The sequence below is a fragment of the Lepus europaeus genome, chromosome 13 (genome assembly GCF_033115175.1).
Source record: "Lepus europaeus isolate LE1 chromosome 13, mLepTim1.pri, whole genome shotgun sequence".
NCBI classification, from domain to species: Eukaryota; Metazoa; Chordata; class Mammalia; order Lagomorpha; family Leporidae; genus Lepus; species Lepus europaeus.
In genome coordinates, this window is record NC_084839.1 from 28,571,828 (window position 1) to 28,593,392 (window position 21,565).

At 43.0% G+C, this 21,565-nt stretch overlaps 1 protein-coding gene across 3 annotated transcripts in view; it reads left to right on the forward strand.

Moving 5' to 3' along the window:
- SLC30A6 (solute carrier family 30 member 6) overlaps positions 1–21,565 on the forward strand; it is a 45,439-nt gene that overhangs the window by 17,126 nt on the left and 6,748 nt on the right. For 2 of the 3 annotated variants that reach the window (XM_062209221.1, XM_062209223.1), the window contains 8 exons: positions 1,072–1,152; positions 1,603–1,638; positions 2,298–2,392; positions 7,658–7,706; positions 8,001–8,120; positions 12,130–12,232; positions 14,816–14,863; positions 16,622–16,690. In XM_062209221.1, coding sequence (XP_062065205.1) covers positions 1,072–1,152; positions 1,603–1,638; positions 2,298–2,392; positions 7,658–7,706; positions 8,001–8,120; positions 12,130–12,232; positions 14,816–14,863; positions 16,622–16,690 — 601 coding nt within the window. The remainder of the gene's footprint in view (positions 1–1,071; positions 1,153–1,602; positions 1,639–2,297; positions 2,393–7,657; positions 7,707–8,000; positions 8,121–12,129; positions 12,233–14,815; positions 14,864–16,621; positions 16,691–21,565) is intronic. The other variant, XM_062209222.1, reaches the window with a different exon arrangement.

Consider the following 21,565-nt stretch of genomic DNA (forward strand, 5'->3'; position numbering starts at 1 on the left):
CCTCTCTCTTTTTCCCTCTCTTCTTCTTCTCTCCCTGTCACTTTGCCTTTCTAATTAATCCTTTAAAAAAGTAACATTTTAAAGCTTGTGCTGTGGCTCAGTGGTTTAAAACCACAGCCTACAACACTGGAATCCAGTATGGGCACTGGTTCAAGTCCTGGCTGCTCCACTTCTGATCCCACTCTCTGCTGTGGCCTGGGGAAGCAGTAGACGATGGCCCAACTCCTTGGGTCCCTGCACCCATCTGGGAGACCCAGAAGAAGCTCCTGGCTCCTGGCTTCAGATCGGCACAGCTCTGGCCATTGCAGCCAGTTGGGGAGTGAACTAGTGGATGGGAGATGTCTCTCTCTGTGCCTCTCCTTCTCTTTCTGTGTAACTCTGACTTTTAAATAAATAAATAAATCTTTAAAAAAAAAAAAAAAAAAGCATAGTAGCCAGGAGGTAGACTGCCACTTCAATATGGAATGTGGGAGTCTCAGGCAGAGGCTTAACCTGCTGTACCACAACACCTACTCCTAGGTACTCTCTTTTGTTTAAGGATTTATTTATTTATATGAAAGGCAAAGTTACAAAGAGATAGAGAGTCAGAGAAATCTTTCATCACATGGGATGACATCACAGGTGGTGGCTTAACCCACTCTACCACAAAGCCATCTCTCTCTCCCCTCTTTTTTTTTTTTTGGTTTAAATTTATTTATTTGAAAGGCAGAGTGACGGAGGGAGAAATAGATAGAGATCTTCTATTTGCTGGTTCACTCCCCTGCTATCTGGGTCTTCCACATGGGTGGCAAGGGCCAAAGTCTTTCTACGGTGCATTAGCAGGAAGCTGGATCAGAAGTGAAGTAACTAGGACTCAAACTGGTATTCTTACCTGGAATATGGCATTCTTAATTGGATTTTTATTGCCTTATCCTTCTAGAAACTCTGCAGTCTTTTCTAACAAACATGTCTGACTTGGGTATCCTGCGTATGTGTTTATTCAATGAGTGAATAAGTGAGTATGTGTGTTCTAAAGAGACCGTTTTGTGAACTGAAAGAATTACAGTGATCTGATGGATTTTCTGATTTAAGGTTTGAGAGATTAGAAGTCCTGGCTGTATTTGCCTCCACCGTCTTGGCACAGTTGGGAGCCCTTTTTATACTAAAAGAAAGGTACGTTTGTGTATGACGTTATTCTAAATTCTACCTATTACACCTTTGGGAACATGAAAGAAGCCAGTGAAGGACATTTGGTTTGAAGAGTATACAGATTACAATGAGCAGTGCTGGAGTTTTTTATATTTTAGACTTTTCTACCTTTCCCATATATTTTACTTCTTCTTTTGATGGTCTAAATTCAGTCATAAGCGGGTGTGAATGGAAGATTCTGTCAGACATGATTATGCTTAGTATAAATGCCTTGAAGCAGGTTTGGTAACAAAGAGTTGGTGGTACATATTAATGCTGATTTGTGAGCCTCCTTGCCTTGCCTTGTCACTGCTTATAATCACTAGTTGATTATAATATTCAACTACTGTTTTAAACTGAAAGGTGGAGTAATTTTATAATTACAAAACTTTCCAACTTTACAACTTATATTTAATACATTTTTCTTTCTTGTAGTGCAGAACGCTTTTTGGAGCAGCCTGAGATACACACGTAAGATTTTATTTTTGACATATAATTACTAGTTTGATTTCCAATTATTAATTGATATCTTAAGTAAGTTATGTTGTCCAGTGTTCAGAGTGTGGCAGTACACATTTTCACTGATATTTCACAAATCTCCAAATCCCATGATTCCTTCTTTTCATGCCCCCAAGTCCCAGATGGTTTTTACTAAACAAGAAGGCCTTTCTGTTTCGGCTGCATGTCCCTCACTGTTTCCAGATGCAGCTTCTTCTATACTTCTAAAATCAAATTTGACCACCCAAAATAGAAGAGAGTTATATGTACCAGTCATGTTGTTGCCTATTATATGGGCCTTGCCTTTTCTGATGAGTTCAACTCAGATATTTCTGATATGTCTTGTATATTATCAACCAAAGGCTATTATCGTTAATGCAAATTTGTAGCAGCAATTATCTGTAAGAAGATATTAATGCTAAGAGTTCTTTTTTGTCCTGGGTAAGAAAGAGTGACAGTAGACAAGACAAGGGTTATGAGGCTAGAAACCAAGTTCAAATTCCAGCTCTGAAACTCCTAAACCCTGGGAGCAGACTATGTTTTCCCATCTCTTTGTCTCTCTGCATAGCAAAATTACACGTTGATATTTCCAAGGAATAAATAAAGGTGAATGTTATTGTTGTTCTTTCTAGGGGAAGATTATTAGTTGGTACTTTTGTGGCTCTTTCTTTCAACCTTTTCACGATGCTTTCTATTCGGAATAAACCTTTTGCTTATGTTTCTGAAGGTATGTTTCTTATTTACTATTAATTTTAAAAATCTAGTTAATCTCTTATAAAAAGTCTTTGTTTCATTAGCTTATAGTCATTGAGAAAGTATATTCTGAAGAGAAAAGGGAATGAACCCAAAGGATTCTAAAGTCTTTAAGCAGATAATTATAAAACCAAAAAAATTTTTGAAGATTATTTATTTGAAAGGCAGAGTTACACACATAGAGGAAAGACAGAGAGATCTTCTATCTGCTGGTTCACTTCCCAAATGACTACAATGGCGGGAGCCGAGCTAATCTGAAGCCAGGATCCAGGAATGCTGGTGCCACAAGTGGCGGCTTTACCTGCTACGCCATAGTGCTAGCCCCACAACAAAATCTTATTAGTTCAACCTTTAAATAACTTACTATTTAAAGATATGCAGCACTGACCTATATATTATTATATGTGATGAGAAATATTTGCCAAATAAAATGAATGAGTTTAGATGTTTAATGTACTTTAGAAAAGTCTGTTATAAACACTTTATTTTTATTTTTAAGATTTTATTTATTTGTTTGAAAGGTACAGTTAGAGAGAAGGAAAGACAGAGAGAGAGATCTTCCATCCTCTGGTTGACTTCTCAAATGGCTGCAACAACTTGGGCTGGGTCAGGCCAAAGCCAGGAGCATGCAGCTCCTTCTGGGTTTCCCACATGGAGTAGCAGGGACCCAAGCTGTTGGGCCATCTTCTACTTCTTTCCCAGGCACATTAGCAGGGAGGTGGATCAGAAGTGGAGCAGTCAGGATTTGAACCTGGAATGCCAGTGTCACAGGTGATGCCTGAATCTGCTGCACCAAAACACCAACTTCTGTTTTAAACATTTTATTTTTAAAGATTTATTTGAAAGTCGGAGTTACACAGAGAGAGAGAGAGAGAGAGAGGTCTTCCATCCGCTGGTTCACTCCCCAAATAGCTGCAACAGCTAGAGCTGTGCCAATCCAAAGCCAGGAGCTTCTTCCAGGTCTCCCACGTGGGTGCAAAGGCCCAAGGACTTGATTCATCTTCTACTGCTTTCCCAAGCCATAGCAGAGAACTGGATCAGAAGTGGAGCAGCCGGGTCTCGAACCGGTGCCCATATGGGATGTCAGCGCTTCAGGCCAGGGCATTAACCTGCTGCACCACAGCACCGGCCCCTGTTGTGAACATTTTAGAAGCATCATTATTCTTAGAATAGTTGATGAACTAACGGTAAATAATTATATTCTGTTTATTAACTAAATCCCGAGGAACTTCTGTTTAGCAGTGGTGGATGGGCATATATTTGCAGTTAGCAAAATTGTTTGCTTTTGAAATATTCTCTTGTTTAGAAGGCTTTACAAATTCTATCTGATTCACTTTAGTGTTCTATATTTATTGATGTTTCAATAATTTCAGGGTATTGGGATTATAACTGATTCACAAAGGGTGTTATAAACACTAATATGGAAAAATGAGGTGAAAACCAAAGTGGGGTGTGTTGACATACTACAGTCTGAAACATACAGAAGCACAAATGGAAGAGGGTCTGTGAGACCTACAAAGATGAAAACATTCTGAAATTCCATACAAGTTTAAAGATTTATTTATTTATTTGAGAGGCAGAGTTACAGAGATAGAGAGATCGTCAATCCACTGGTTCACTCCACAAGTGGCCACAATGGCTGGAGCTGGGCCAATCCAAGGCCAAGAACCAGGGGCTTCTTCCAGGTTTCCCATGTGTGTGCAAGGGTCCAAGTTCTTGAACCATCTTCCACTGCTTTCCCAGGCCATTAGCAGAGAGCAGGATCAGAAGTGGAGCAGCTGGGACTTGAACCAGCACCCATAGGGGATGCTGGCACCATAGGCAGAGACTTAACCTCCTACACCACAGTGCCGGCATCTAAGCAGTTTCATATATGCTATGAACATGAGTTTCAGTTGTATGACTTAGCGAGTTTAAGAGGTACTACATAAATTAGAAATTTGAATAATGATAATTGTGATTACCAGAATTTTTTGAAAAAGCTTCTAATTTATAAAAAATAGTATAACACTTGGGGCTGGCACCGTGGTACAGTAGGTTAATCCTCCACCTGTGGCACCAGCGTCCCATATGGGTGCTGGTTCTAGTCCCGGCTGCTCCTCTTCCAATCCAGCTCTCTACTGTGGCCTGGGAAAGAGTGGAAGATGGCCCAAGTCCTTGGGCCCCTACACCCATATGGGAGACCGGGAAGAAGCTCCTGGCTCCTGGCTCCTGGCTCCTGGCTTTGGATTAGCACAGTGGCCGACGCGGCCATCTAGGGAGTGAACCAACAGAAGGAAGACCTTTCTCTTTCCCTCTTTCCCGGTTGCCCCTCTTCCAGCCCAGCTCTCTGCTGTGGCCCAGGAGGGCAGTGGAGGATGGCCCAAGTGCTTGGGCCCCTGCACCCACATGGGAGACCAGAAGGAAGCACCTTAAATAAATAAAATTTTTTAAAAAATTATTGGGAAGTGAACCAGTGGGTGGAAGACTTTTCTCTCTGTCTCTCCCTCTCACTGTCTGTAATTCTACCTCTCAAATAAATAAATAAAATCTTTAAAAAAATAGTATAACACTCATTCTAGAGATTTTTAAAAAGATACAAAGACTTAGAAATCCTATCTTTCTATAAAGATCAGAAAGGTATAAGAAAACTGATATCTTAGACTAAGAGATAGCATCTATTGACACTTTTTTTTACAAATTTATTTATTTGAAAAGCAGAAAGGCCAGCGTTGTGGTGCAGCAGGTTAAAGCCCTGGCCTAAAGCGCCAGTATCCCATATGGGTGCCGGTTCTAGTCCCGGCTGTTCCTCTTCTGATCCAGCTCTCTGCTATGGTCTGGGATATCAGTAGAAGATGGCCCAAGTCCTTGGGCTCCTGCACGTGGGAGACTCGGAAGAAGCTCCTGGCTTCGGATCGGCACAGCTCCAGCCATTGTGGCCATATGGGGAGTGAACCAGCAGATGGAAGACTTTCTCTGTCTCTACTTCTCTCTGTCACTCTGTCTTTCGAATAAATAAAATAAATCTTAAAAAAAAAAAAAAAAGGCAGAGTGACAGAGACAGAGAAAGAGATATTCCATCTGCTGGTTCACTCCACAAATGACTGCAATGGCTGGGGCCGGGTCAGGCCAAATCCGTGACCCCAGAGCTTCATCAGGGTCCCCCATGTGGGTTGCAGGGGCCCAGGTACTTGTGCCACTTTTTGCTCCTTTCCTGGGTGCATTGAATTGGAAGCAGTGCTTCCAGGATGTGAACTGGCACTCTAATATGGGATGCCCATTTCACACGCAGCAGCTAACCAGCTGCTCCACACCCTCACCCCACATCTGTTAATATTTCTATTTTATTCTACTTACTTTTTTTCTATACACACATATATATTATCTAATGTATTTCTAACTTTTCTTTTTATAAATAATGCTGTCTTTACCCTTTTTATCAAGTTATGTTTTTCCGACTCAAAGAAAAACATTAACTAGATTAAAAATATGTTTTTGAAAGGCTTTGATATATACACATACTGCCAAATTTATTTTCAGAAAGGTTATATATTTTGTATTTTCATTGGCTGGAAATGAAGGTCCCGAGAAACGTCAAGATTTATGTAATTATTTGAAATTTGAGAGGAAAATAATATTGAACATTTTGTGTATGCTAGCACTTGATTAAATGCTTTATATGGAATAACCTATTTAATTCTCCCCATAACTTTATGAAATAATTTTATTATCTCCATTTTACTTTGAGGTATACCAGTAGAATAAATCACTTAGCCAAGGCCACACATGCAGTTATAAGGAAAACTGGGTTTTAAAACCAGATATTCTGGCATCAGAGTCTTTTCTGAGCTGCTCTACTGTTCTTTTCTATGGACTTTGCAATCTTTTTTACATCATAGTACACGTAAAAAAATGAAGGGGCAGGCATTAGCCTAGTCATTAAGATACCATTTAATACACCCACATCCATATCAGAGTGCATAGATTTTTTTTTAAAGGATTTTTATTTATTTATTTGACAGGTAGAGTTACAGACAGTGAGAGAGAGAGAGAGAGAAAGGTCTTCCTTCTGTTGGTTCACCCCTCAAGTGGCTGCTACAGCCGGTGCTGCGCCAGTCCGAAGCCAGGAGCCAGGTGCTTCCTCCTGGTCTCCCACGCGGGTGCAGGCGCCCAAGCACCTGGGCCATCCTCCACTGCCCTCCCGGGCCACAGCAGAGAGCTGGGCTGGAAGAGGGGCAACCGGGACAGAATCCAGCGCCCATATGGGATGCCGGTGCCACAGGTGGAGGATTAACCAAGTTAGCCATGGTGCTGGGCCCCGAGTGCCTAGATTTGATCTCTGGCTTCAGATCCTGACACCAGCTTCCTGCTAATGCAGACGCTGGGTGACAGTGATGATGGGTAAAGTAGTTGGATTCCTGCCACCCATGTGGTTGGCAGGACGTGGGTTGAATTCTTGGCTCGCAGCTTCAGTCCAGTCCAGACCCAGCTATTGTGGGCATTTGGGAGTGAACCTGTACATGGGAGCTCTCCTTCTGTATATCTGTCTCAGATAAATACATTTTTTTTATTTATTTATTTATTTTTTTTTTGACAGGCAGAGTGGACAGTGAGAGAGAGAGACAGAGAGAAAGGTCTTCCTTTGTCGTTGGTTCACCCTCCAATGGCCGCCGCGGTAGGCGCGCTGCAGCCGGCGCACCGCGCTGTTCCAATGGCAGGAGCCAGGTGCTTCTCCTGGTCTCCCATGGGGTGCAGGGCCCAAGCACTTGGGCCATCCTCCACTGCACTCCCTGGCCACAGCAGAGAGCTGGCCTGGAAGAGGGGCAACCGGGACAGAATCCAGATAAATAAATTTTTAAAATACACCAATATTTCTGTAACACCTTGGGTAAATGAAAGAGGGTGCTTGAGCTGTGATGTTTCTTGTGCAGAGACAAGATGGAATGAATGCTGGTGGAGTGAACAAGTGGTATACCTGAGATTCAGTTTCAGTACGCTAGTGAGGCAGCACTGCTGTACAGTGTGTTACTTGAATTCACAGTAACAGGGACATGAACTCACTAACTCCTTCAGGTCAACTGTATATGATAGTTAAAACTGCCTTTGACTTAGTATCTGAAGAGCATAAAAGAAGAAAAAGTTATAGATTTTCATTTTCTAAGATTGTAGAGTCACTGACAAATTTTTTAAATTAAAGAAGTCAAGTAATTCTGGCAGTAGTTTATTCTCTGTAGGTAATTTAAGTATTTTCTTCTTAAAGCTGCCAGTACAAGCTGGCTTCAAGAGCATGTTGCGGATCTGACTCGAAGGTAAGATATGATGGAGTTTCGTTATACCATAGTCTTAAAAGAATGCACGAGAAATGCATCTGTCATGGGAATTTAATGCCAGTGCTGAGGTTCCTGTGTGAATCATACCATTCAAATTCTTATCCTTTCACTTAATTTGCAATGCAAGAGAGACCTTACAGCTTAAAGAGCATTGGTCCTAAGTCCTCTTTAAGAGATCTGTTACCTGATAATGAAATACAAGTTGTCCTCTACAGAGCTTTTGTTAGTATCACATGTGATCTGCCAGTGATTACTCTCTTTGTTTCTTCATAGCTTGTGTGGAATTATTCCAGGACTCAGCAGTATCTTCCTTCCCCGAATGAATCCATTTGTTTTGATTGATCTTGCTGGAGCATTTGCTCTTTGTATTACATATATGCTGATTGAAATTAAGTAAGTATTTTTTTTTTTTTTCTGTCAGGTGTGTTTCAGTTTGGGGCTACTGACTTTTTTTTTTTTTTTTGACAGGCAGAGTGGACAGTGAGAGAGAGACAGAGAGAAAGGTCTTCCTTTTGCCATTGGTTCACCCTCCAATGGCCGCCGCGGTAGCGCGCTGCGGCCGGCGCACCGCGCTGTTCCGATGGCAGGAGCCAGGTGCTTATCCTGGTCTCCCATGGGGTGCAGGGCCCAAACACTTGGGCCATCCTCCACTGCACTCCCTGGCCACAGCAGAGAGCTGGCCTGGAAGAGGGGCAACCGGGACAGGATCGGTGCCCCGACCGGGACTAGAACCCGGTGTGCCGGCGCCGCAAGGCGGAGGATTAGCCTGTTGACTGACTTTTAAGGGTGTCAGCAGGATAGGTCGGGCTCTAGCTTCTAGTATCTTGCTTTTGACCTGTGTAACTTTGGTTAGGGTCCTGTCCTCCAGTGTCATCTTCTGAAAAATGAAGGGGACTAGGTTCAACGGGTACATCTCACCCGTCTGTAATGCAGACTGGAAAACAATTTAAGTTCCCTGCTGCGAACCTGCTGAGTGCAGCAGAGAGGATGGTAAGAGAGAGAGCTAAACCACAGCTGCTGTTGCTGAGAGGGAGAAGAGCAAGTAGGTGCTAAGCAATTTTAAAAAATAAAGCCTTTTAGGAAGTAGACATTATGGCTGCTTTAAAAAGCTTAACGTTTTGTGACATGTGATTCTTCAGCTACTTACCCTTTAAATACTAGTGTGTACTAGAATCTTGCCTGAGTTTTTCTTCTTCCTGGTTTACACATTATCCTTGAAGAAATCCAATAGAGTTATTGTTTTTCAGTTGACACTTCTGTGGGATTCCCAGATCTTTGTTTCTACGCAGATATCTACTAAACTCCAATAGGCTTATTTCTGTCCCGGTTGCTCCTCTTCCAGTCCAGTCCAGCTCTCTGCTGTGGCCTGGGAAAGCATTGGAGGATGACCCATGTGCTTGGGCCCTGCACCCGCATGGGAGACCAGGAGGAAGCACCTCGCTCCTGGCTTTGGATCAGTGTAGCTCCGTCCGTTGCAGCCACTTGGGGATAGAACCAATGGAAGGAAGACCTCTCTCTCTCTCTCTCTCTCTCTCTCTCTCTCCCTCCCTCTCTCTCTCTCTCTCTCTCTCTCCCCCCCTCTCTCTTTCTCTCTCTCTGTAACTCTACCTGTCAAATAAATAAATAAATAAAAAAGAACTCCAAAGCATCAATTTTTTTCAATGTTTTTCATTTTTATCAATTTCGAAGGCAGAACAAGAGAGAGAGAGAGAGATCTTCCAACTGGTGGTTCACTCCCCAAATGCCCATAACAGCTGGGGCTGGGCCAGGCTGAAGCCAGGAGCCAAGAACTCTGTCCAGGTCACTCACAGATGCAGGGACCCAAGTACTTGGCCCATCATCTACTGTTTCCCGTCAGCATTGACAGGAAGCTGGATCAGAGGGTGCAGGTGGAACTTGATCCCAGGCAGTCTGGTGTGGGATACAGGCATCCCAAGCACCAGTTTAACCACTGCACCACAGTGCCCACTCCCTAAACTGTATTTTTTAAAATTAATTAATTTATTTGAAAGACTTATACAGAGAGAGAAGGAAAGGGAGGAGGGAGAGAGGGAGAAAGAAAAAATTGAGATCCTCCATCTGCTGGTTCACTCCCTAACTGGCTTCCACAGCCAGAGCTGCCAGGAGCTTCTTCTGGGTCTTGGTAGGTGCAGGGGCCTAAGGACTTGGGCCACCTTCTGCTGCTTTCCCAGGCCAGAGCAGAGAGCTGGATCAGAAGTGGAGCAGCCAGGACTCGAACTGGTGCCCATATAGGATGCCAGCACTGGCAGCGGCTTTACCCGTTATACCACAGCACTAGCCCCTAAAATGCATTCTTAAATACCTACTTCTCCTCCTTCCCCTCTCACCTTTTGCCACACAAGCTCTAAATGTTCCTTAACTTTCATTTGTCCCTTCTTTCCCATTGTTTTTGCTCCTGTCCCAGTTAAGGCCTATTTTATTATTTCCTTGGCCTATTTAAAATACTTTTCTGATCTTCTAATTTTCATTTTCAACAGTTAATAGTCATTTTATATTTTGCTATAAATAGGATCATTAAAAATTGCCAGGGCTGGTGTTGTGGCATAGTGAGTAAAGCAGCTGCCTGCAATGCCAGCATCCTCATGGGGCACTGGTTTGAGTCCTGGCTGCTCCACTTCTGACCCAACTTCCTGCTACTGAGCCTGGCAAAGTAGCTGAAGATGGCACAAGTACTTAGACCTCTGCACCCATTTAAGAGATTTAGATGAGGCTCCTGGATCCTGACTTTGGCCTGGCCCAACCCCAGCCGTTGCAGACTGGCAGATGGAAGATTCTCATTCAGTCTCTCTTTCTCACTCTCTGTCTTTCTCTCCCTCTGTAACTCAGCTTTTGAAATAGATAAATAAATCTTTAAAAATTGCCAATCTGGAAATGAGTGTTTGGCACAGAAGTTAAGACAGCCCTTGGGTGCATCGCATGTCACGGTGCCTAGGTTTCAATTCCTGCTGTGTTTCCAGTTCCAGCTTCCTTCTAATAAATTCCTTGGGAGGCTGCAGGTAATGGCCTTAAGTGCAAGGGTATAACGCTCTGATGGAACAGTTAAGTATACGCAGCTGGGTAGCCAGAAACATGCAAAGAAAGGTTGATGAAAATTTGATGTTGTTAGCATGGAGTCCTGTGCTATCAGGTCCCTACCAACCTTACTGGTTTCCAGCTGTGTACAATTAACTGTGATTTCATTGCTCTGTTACACCCTGCATTTGTTGCTTTCACTGTCTGAAGCCTTCCTCCCATCATCTCACTCATATATGAAGGCTCAGCTCAAATGGCACCTCTGCTTTTCTTTTTTTTTTTTTTTTTGACAGGCAGAGTGGATAGTGAGAGAGAGAGAGACACAGAGAGAAAGGTCTTCCTTTTTGCCGTTGGTTCACCCTCCAATGGCCGCTGTGGCCGGCGCATCTCGCTGATCCGAAGCCAGGAGCCAGGTGCTTCTCCTGGTCTCCCATGGGGTGCAGGGCCCAAGGACTTGGGCCATCCTCCACTGCCCTCCCGGGCCACAGCAGAGAGCTGGCCTGGAAGAGGGGCAACCGGGATAGAATCCGGCGACCCGACTGGGACTAGAACCCTGTGTGCCGGCGCCGCAAGGCAGAGTATTAGCCTGTTGAGCCACGGCGCCGGCCGTGCTTTTCTTGTTAAGCCTCTCTGGATTATTTCCCCATCCACGGGAACCTTGTGCATCTGTGGTACCCTATATAGACAATTTTACTTTTTACCCATAGTACTTCCTTATGTTTTTCACATGTGGCTCTCCTGTTTCTGTGTTGGGGACTATGTCTTACTCATGTGCCTATTTTCAGCTTGTGGGAAAATTAAAAAAGTACAAGAGCAGCTTGTAACCACTGGCGTTTCAGTCTGTCTTGTTACTAGAACTTCAGCACAGTCTAAACCATGCGTGAGGTGCTCCACTTCAGCTGTAGTGCTGCTGTAACAGATTTATAGAGATTCTTGTGAAATTCTGGGGAATTCTGAACAACTTTACCGGAAAGAATTATTATTTACAGGAAAATTGGTAGAATGATGACGAATACTATTAGTCTCTGTATCAGAATTTACTAGTTAAGGATTTTTTTTTTAATTTATCTGCTCAAGCAAGTAATATATTTGAAATCTTTGTAGTTGAGAAGTAGATTGAAAAATACATGGTGGGGAAATGCTCACATGTGTCTCATCACACTATTTAACAATTATTAGTTATTGTCCTATTAACTTTGACAAGAAAGGATTCTAAAAACTGGGTTTTTTTTCTTTGATATGTGGTCTTGCCTATAGCAGCCATCTGTGATACAGTCCCATTGCTTGAGATAATTCATGTTGAGTAGATTGGGTTGTGAGATGCCTGGTGAGCCATGCATTTAGGATTGAGAATTGTTTTTTCCTTTAGTAATTATTTTGCTGTAGATACGGCCTCTGCAATAGCCATTGCCCTGATGACCTTTGGCACTATGTACCCCATGAGTGTGTACAGCGGGAAAGTTCTGCTCCAGGTAAGGCTCTTCTCTCGGTGTGCAGGCTTCCTGTTTGCCACCTTCTCCTACCAGATTAAGAAATTGTATGTGTTTGAATTTGAAGCTTGGAGCTCTTGTGCTGTTTCTGCCTCTCAAAAAAAAAAAGAAAGAAAAAAAAAGAAAGAAAGAAAGAAAAGAAAAGGAGGGAGGGAAAAAAAGAAATTTTCAGACCATAATTTCTGAAATTCATATAATAAGAACCAGATGAAATTTCACTGGCCAGTAAAATCAACATAAATTCTTTTGTATTTTGATGGATCACAAAATCATGAACTTAAAATTATTTGTCTCTAGTAATGTTTCAAGTGAAAGCAATGTTACTTTTTTTTTAAACTTTTTTTTTTCTTGAGAGGCAGAGTGACAGAGACAGAGACAGAGAGAGGTCTTCCATCCACTGGTTCACTCCCCAAATGTCCACAATGCCCAAGACTGGGCCAAGCAGAAACCAAGAGCCAAGAGCTTTTTCAGGGTCTCCTACATGGGTGCAGGGGCCCAAACATTTGGACCATCTTCCACTGCTTTCCCAGGCCTTTAGCAGGGAGCTGGGTCAGAAATGGAGTGGCCAGGACTGAAACCAGTGCCCATATGGGATGCCAGCGCTGCAGGTGGAGGTTTAACTTTCTACACCACAGTGCTGGCCCCACTTAGTTTTGTTTTGTTTGTTTTTTTCTTTTGATACTTATTTTCCTTCAGTAAATGTGCTTTGACTACTGAGTAATCCGGTTATGATTCTTTTCTGTTATTGGGCCAGGGAGACTTAAATTGTTTTCAAAAAAAAATATTTATTTATTTGAAAGGCAGAGTTACAAGGAGAGGGGGAGAGACAGAAAGAGGAGGTCATCTGTCTGCTGGTTCGCTCCCCAAATGGCCGCAATGGCTGGGGCTGGACCATGCCAAAACCAAGAGCTAGAACTCTATCTGATTCTCTCATGTGAGTGCAGGGTCTAAATACTTGGGCCATCTTCTGTTCCTTTTCCAGGCTCACTAGTGGGGAGCTAGGTTGGAAATGGCGTGGAAGGGACACGAACCAGCACTCATATGGGATACTGACATGCAGGCTGCTACCTAAGCTGCTGTGTCAGCGCCAGCCCCAGCAAGACTTACATTTCAAACTTAATATGAAAAACGATGAATTGAAAGTGAGACTTCATCCTAGAAGTTAAGATGCCTGCAGTTCACATTGGAGTGTCCGGGTTTGAATACTATTTCCAGCTTCCTGCCAACTTAGTCCCTGGAAGGCAGCAGAGATGGCTGATGAGATTGGGTTTCTGCCACACACATGGGAGACCTGGATTGCATTCCTGGCTCCCAGCTTATGCTCCAGTCCAGCCATGGCTGTTGTAAGCATTTAGAGTTGATCAGCATATGGGAGCTTCCTCTCTTTCTCTCTGTCAAGTTGAAAAAAGGAAAAGAAAAATCAGTGCTTGTTGAAACAATAGGAATATCTGCAGACAAGTCCCTGAATAGGAGGCTAGCTTCCCAAGATGGATGTGTGTGTACACTCTGCTGTTCTCCTGTCTTTTTTTTTTTTTTTAAGATTTATTTATTTATTTGAAACTCAGAGTTACACAGAGAGGCAGAAAGAGAGAAAGAGAGAGAGAGAGACAGAGAAAGTCTTCCATCCACTGGTTCACTCCCCAGTTGGCTACAACAGCCGGAGCTGCGCCAGAGCTGCTGGCTGAAGCCAGGAGCCGGGAGTTTCTTCTGGGTCTCCCACATGGGTGCAGGGGTCCAAGGACTTGGGCCATCCTCTACTGTTTTCCCAGACGATAGCAGATAGCTGGATTGGAAGTGGAGCAGCTGGGACTCGAACCAGCGCCCATATGGGATGCTGGCACTGCAGGTGGTGGCTTTACCTGCTATGCCACAGTGCTGGCCCCTGTTCTTTTGTCTTACTACCCTTGTTCCTCTTCTAAAACTTAGGGGTTGTGGCTTCATTTTCAGAGGCAATAATAACAATAAGATAATAGTTATAAAGTGATGTGTCCTATATAGAATTTCATTTTTTAAGCCATTGGAAATTTTCTGTTGGTTGGTTAGTTCCATAAGTCAACTTGTTCTAGAGTGCAGCCAATTCTTAATGTTGCCTCAGTTGAAATTACTCTTCCCATGGGGCTGGCATTGTGGCCTAGTGAGTAAAGCTACCGCCTGCTACGCTGGTTTGAGTCTCTGCTGCTCCATTTCTTATCCAGTTCCCTGCACCTGGAAAAACAGTGGAAGATGGTCCAAGTATTTGAGACCCTGCCATCCACATGGGAGACCCAGATGGAGTTATAGGCTCTGGCTTTGGCATGGCCCAGCCCCAGCCATTGTGGTACTTTGGGGAGTGAACCTGCGAATGGATGATCTCTCTCTCTCTCTCTCAGTGCTCCCCCAACTCTGCTTTTCAGATAAATAAAATAAATCTTAAATAAGTAAATAAGAAAGAAACTGCTCTTCTTAAAATCACGATAGGGCAGCAGTCAAAGCAGAGCCTGGTTCACAGTCTGTTTGCAGGGGTTTCTGGATCATTCATGGGAACTTTTTTCTCTCTACATTATTTATACTTTCTTTTTCCCCCAGACAACACCACCCCATGTTATTGGTCAGTTGGACAAACTTATCAGAGAGGTAAGATGGAATAGTAAACATTGTCACCTTCATTTATATTAGTAAATTGTAAAGGTACGTATACATAATACTGTATTGGACCCTACATGAATTTATTTTAGGGATGGTTGTGTTCTTGGTAATAATGAGGTGGGGGCTGTAACATGGTGGCAAAAATTGAAAACTTTGAGTAATTGCTCAGTTTGAAAATCAGATTTACTTGAAAGAAATGTGGGAGGTGATGGTTTCGAGACCACCGTGTCATCTGTTTCAGGGCTTAGTTTCTTATGACCCTGTAGTCAGATGTGACATTGGTGTGCAGTCAAAGCCCACTTTGACATGTTGGTGGCATTACTACCTAACATCTTGTTCTGGGGATTTCAACTTTATTGTCAGAAATTTCCATCTGCTAACTAAGGAGGAAATAAGATGATTTTATTACGGAGACATTCAAACTGTTTTAAACCATTGCTGGTCAGTACCACAAAGGCCATTTTTACCAATGTAGCTGCCTGTTTGTCTCAGGTAGTGAAGCTGGGCCCCACAAATGTCTCCACCGCCACTGTACAAGGGCTGACATTGGGTATCTGGCCTTGGAATTTTCTCTTGGTCTGTATGCTGATAACATCCTTGTTGTGCTGAGGTGTGTTATAAGGGAATCCAGGGAAAGAAGTCATCTAGAAAACTAAGTAGTCTGTGGCTATGTACCCCGCATGCACTCAGTCTCATCAGATCTTGAAAGCTAAGCAGGCCTGGTTAGTACTTGGATGGGAGAGAACACACACACACACACACAGAATGGATACCACAAGTGCTGTGTATAAATATATGGAATGTTGCTAAAATTAAAAGAACCATACAGGTGCAGGACTTGTGGCACAGCAGGTTTAGCCCCTTCTGCAATGCTGGCATCCCATGTGAGTGTCATTTTGAGTGTCAGCTGCACCACTTCTCTAGTAATGTGCCTGGGAAAGCAGTGGAAGATGGCCCAAGTGCATGGGCCCTTGCTACCCACATGGGAAACCTAGATGGAGTTGGAGACCCAGAGTTCTAGGCTCCTGGCTTCCTTGTGGCCACTTGGGGAGTGGACCAGTAGATGGAAAATCTCTCTCAGTCTCTTCCTCTCTCTGTAACTCTGCTTTTCAAATTAATTAATTAATAATAAAAAAAAAATCATGGGGCTGGTGCTATGGCATAGCAGGTAAAGCTGCTACCTGCAGTGCCGGCATCCCATATGGGTACCAGTTCATGCCTCGCCTGCTCCACTTCTGATCCAGCTCCCTGCTAATGTCCTGGGAAAACAGTGGAAGATGGCCCAAGTGCTTGGACCCCCTCCAGCTGCGTGGGAGACCTGGAAGAAGTTCCTGGAGTCTGCCTTCAGATCGCTAATGCTGTTGCGATCATTTGAGGAGTGAACCAATGGATGAAAGACCTTTCTGTTTCTCCCTCTCTCTGTCTGTAACTCTGCCTCTCAAATAAACAAACAAAATCTTTAAAAAAAAATACATTGTTGAAGAAGTGCAGGGAAGAGATTCCAATTGAGCGGTCCGTACCTCATTTTAGAAAGATTGAGGCAGATAAGTTGAGAAGACAGGGTCATGGGTCAGTACTGAACCAGCAGGCAGGTGTCTTAAGTGATCTGGGATTTATGTTGGCTAATGAGCATCCTTGGGCAGGGTTTGGATGTGTCATTTCAAGGCCTAGAGCAAGTCTATAATATGACTGAACTATGTTGGATGTGTGACAACTGTGGTAACCTGTTTCTGTGTTTTTGATTAGGTGTCTACCTTGGATGGAGTTTTAGAAGTCCGAAATGAACATTTTTGGACCCTTGGTTTTGGCTCATTGGTATGTTTCCTATGTACTACTTCAGTTATAACTTAAAGCATATTTTTAAGTTTTTAAAACTACAAAGATAAAATTTTCATAGAACCTTTGATTCCTGTTTCTTTCTTTCTTTTTTTTTTTTTTCTTGAGATTTTTATTTTATTCATTTGAGAGGCAGGGTTACAGAGAGAGAAATCTTCCATCTGCTGCTTCACTCCCCAAATGGCTGCAATGGCCAGGGCTGGGCCAGACTGAAGCCAGGAGCCCGGAGCTGCTTCTGGGTTTCCCACATGGGTGGCAGGGGTCCAAGCCCTTGGTGCATCTTCTGCTGCGTACCTAGGCACATTAAGAGGGAGCTGGATCAGAAGTAGAGCAGCTGGGGCTCGAACTGGTATTGATATGGGATGCTAACGTGGCAGGCAGTGGCTTTACCCAATATGCCACTGCACTGGGCCCTGATTCCTATTTCTGTCTAGTAGAGTCTAAAATGTAGTTGGACTCAATTACCTAATTGATATTAATTGGGAGATAGTTTTCTTTATTCGTTTTCTTTCAAATGCTGTTGTGATCATAATACTGAATTGTCTGAATAAATATAAGTCTATAGGCAGTATAATTGCTAAATATGAAAGTGTTGCAAAAGTAAAAAGTGCAGGTTTATTTTTAACTGCAGTTCTGATTTTGAAAATTTTTTACTGTGTTGAGCCTTTAGTTATTTATTTATCTTTGCCCAAAATCCTTTAACTTAAGGTATACAAACTTCAAGCATTTCATAAATACAACTTTAGGAACACAGTGAGTCTTCACATTCTACCTCCCTCCTACTCGCACTCCCATCATTCATCTTCCTCCCTCTCCTATTCCCATTCTTATTTTTTCTAAGGTCTGTTTTCAGTTAACTTTATACATGACCCACTGTTCATTCAGGAGCATGTTGTTCAGTCTCCATGTGTTTGCATATTTTCTTGAGATTCTTGATTTGTTGATTTCCAGCTGCATTCCATTGTTGTCAGAGAAGATGCATGGTATGATTTCAATTTTTTTGAATTTGATGAGACTTTATGGCCTAACATGTGGTCTATTCTAGATAAAGTTCAATGTACTGTGAATAGAATGTGTATTCTGCAACTGTAGGATGAAAAGTTCTGTAGATATCTGTTAGGTCCATTTGGTCTATTGTGTTGATTAAATCTGTTGTTTCCTTGCTGATTTTCTGTTTGGTTGATGTGTCCATTGCTGAAATTGGAGTTTTGAAGGCCCCAATACTACTGTATTGGAGTCTATGTCTCCCTTTAGACCCATTAACATTTCTTTTAAATAGCCAGGTGCCCTGTAATTAGGTGCATATACGTTTATAATTGTTACGTCTTCCTGTTGAATTGATCCCTTAATCATTACATACTACCCTTCTTTGTTTCTTTTAACAGTTTTTGTGTTAAAGTCTATTTTGTCTGATATTAAGGTGGCTACACCAGCTTTTTTTTGGTTTCTGTTAGCATGGAATATCTTTTTCCATCCTTTCATTTTCAGTCTGTGTGTATCTTTTTTGGTGAGATGTGCTTCTACTTGTAGGCAGCAAATAAATGGGTTTTGTTTTTTAATCCATTCATGCAGTGTGTATCTTTTTTCTTTTTTTTTTAATATATAGCTATTTGGTTTTTTTTCATAAATACAATTTTAGGAATATAGTGATTCTTCCCACCATATTCTCCCTCCCACCCACACTCCTCCTCCCTCTGCTGTTCCCATTCTTATATTTTACTAAGATCTATTTTCTTTCTTTTTTTTTTTTTAAGATTTTATTTATTTATTTGGGAGGTAGAGTTACAGACAGTGAGAGGGAGAGACAGAGAGAAAGGCCTTCCATCTGTTGGTTCACTCCCCATATGGCCACAACAGCCGGAGCTGCGCCAATCCAAAGCCAGGAGCAGGAACTTCTTCCTGGTCTCCCATGTGGGTGCAGGGGCCCAAGTACTTGGGCCATCCTGTACTGCTTTTCCAGGCCACAGCAGAGAACTGGATTGGAAGAAGAGCAGCTGGGACTCAAAATAGCACCCATGTGGGATGCTGGTGCTGAGGTGGAGGATTAACCTACTGCGCCACGGCCAGCCCCAAGATCTATTTTCAGTTGACTTCATACACATATGATTAACTCTGTACTAAGTAAAGAGTCCCACAAATTGTATGAAAAAAAAAAAAAACTGTTTGAACAAGGGCTGTTCAAAGTCATTGCATCTCTGTTAATTTCACTTCTATAGATTACCTTTAAGGTGCTCTGTTAGTTATCACAGTCTGTATCTCTTAACTGGAGAGTTGAGGCCATTTATATTCAAGGTGACTATTGATAATTAAGGACTTGGCTCTGCCATTTTTCCATAAACATTCCTATTGTTTACTTTGGACTTCCTTTGTACTTTTACTGGGAGTTTTTCTGCCTTTATCTTTTTTCATAGTGATGACCATGTTTCTGTGTGTAGCACATCCTTAAGGCAGGACGAGTGGTGACAAAGTCTTTCAATTTCTGTTTGTTATGGAAAGTTTTTACTTCACTTTCATTCATAAATGAGAGCTTTGCAGGGTACAGTATTCTGGGTTGACAGCTTTTTTTTTTTTTTTTTTTTTTTTTCTGAAGACTTGAAATTTATCTCACTATTCTCCCCTAGCCTATAGGGTTTCTGATGAGCAGTCAGCTATGAGTCTAATTGGAGATCCTTTGAAAGTAATCTTGCATTTCTCTCATGCACATTTTATTTATTTATTTTTAAAAATTTATTTATCTGAAAGAGTTACACAGAGAGAGGAGAGGCAAAGAGAGAGGTCCTCCATCCAATGGTTTTCTCCTCAATTGGCTGCAACTGCCAGAGCTGCGCCAATCTGAAGCCAGGAGCCAGGTGCATAGGCAGAGTTAGACAGTGAGGGAGAGAGACAGAGAGAAAGGTCTTCCTTCTGTTAGTTCACTCCCCTAACGGCTGCAACGGCTGCAACGGCCGGCACGCTGCGCTGATCCGAAGCCAGGAGCCAGGTGCTTCTCCTGGCCTTGGGCCATCCTCCACTGCCTTCCCAGGCCACAGCAGAGAGCTGGACTGGAAGAGGAGCAACCGGGACAGAATCCGGTGCCCCAACCGGGACTAGAGGATCAGCAGCAGGCGGAGAATTAGCCAAGTGAGCTGTGGCGCCGGCTATTGGGCCATCTTCTACTGCTTTCCCAGGCCATAGCAGAAAGCTGGATGGGAAGTGGAGCAGCTGGGACTTGAACCAGCGCCCATATGGGATGCTGGCGCTTCAGGCCATGGTGTCAACCTGCTGCGCTGTGGCGCTGGCCCCTCATACACATTTTAGAATCGTTTCTTTATGTTTTACTGTGGAGAGTTTGAGTACAATGCGTCATGGTGAGGATCTTTTCTGGTCACATCTGTTAGGAGTTCTGTGAGCTTCCTGTATTTGGATGTCCCTTTCTTTCTCAAATGAGGGATATTTTCTGTAATTATTTCACTAAAAAGGCCTTTTAATCCATCCTCTCTTTCTACACCTTCAGGAACTCTTAAAACCTGTATGTTGGGTTGTTTGATAATATCCCATAAATCTCCAACAGTGTTATTTAGTTTTCTAATTTCTTCTTTCTATTCTTTCTGGTTTTTTTTTTTTTTTTTTTGTCTGACTTTAAAATTTCTAGTGATTTTCTTCTAACTTGGATATTCTTTATTCTGCCTTACCAAGTTTATTGTTAAGGCTTTCCACTGCATTTTTATTTGATCTATTTAATTCTTCATTTCCAATATTTCGTTTTGATTTCTCTTTAAAATCTCAATTTCATGGGAAAAATTTTCATTCATGTCATATGTGGATTTCTTTAATTCATGGATTTGCTTCTGATTGTTTCTAAGCAATCCTGTGATCAATTTTTTGGATTCCATTTCCACCTTTCTTCAAACTCTTCACCTTCACATTCTAGTATTAAAGTGTTGTGTTCCTTGGAGGCGCCATGTTGTCTTCCTTTTTTGTTTCTTGAATTGCTGTGTTTATTTTTAAGTATTTGTGGAGATACTTGCTGGTTTGTTTTTTTTCCCCTGTGAGGTCTTTTATCCTCAGACTACGCCTCTGTGGCACAGGGAAGTGGCTGCTCTTTCATTGAATACCCAGAAGCCTGTGCTGGATGTGGCTAGGGAGCTCTGTTCAGTGCTCCAGGGTGAGGGGAGTATCCAGGGTGACACCCAAGTTAGGTATGGTAAACCACCATACCCCCCCCCCTTTTTTTTTTAATTAGAGAGAATGTTTGATCAGCTCTGTTGGCATAGTCTCACACTCCTTCAAGGAGACCAAAGCCTGGGCACTAGTCCCAGTGGGTAGAATATTCATCCACACTGCCACAAGAACCACACAAAGGATCCATGCAGTCAGTGTGAGCATGGAGCCCACAGCAGTGACCCTCACCAGGGAATTTGGGAGCCCTGAGTTTGTGGAGCCACCCACAGTGACTACCAAAGACCCAGCCACACCCTGCGCCCTCCCACACAGCCACAGTGTTTCCACAGTCCCAACACACAAGGCTCCCAAAGTCATGAACACCCTGCCCCTTGTCAGTTGTCCCAGCCAGACTCAGGCGTCTCCTCTCGCTGGTTGCTGGGCACATGGACACAAGCCGTGCAGCTGTTACATGTGTCCAAAGGGCTGGTTACAGGACACAGGTGCCAGGTGGTCAGGGAGAGAGAAACGCGCCCCCTTTTTTCCCTCTAGGCTATCAGGTACACTGTCCCCCACAGGGCTCCAAGCCAGACTCCTGCCAGGCTCTTCCTTTAGCTTTATCGCCAGTGAGCTGCTGCAGTCTGATCTCACCTCACTCAAAAGCTGGTGCTGAGGCTCTCGGCTGCTAGGATTCTGAGCTGTGCACATCCACAC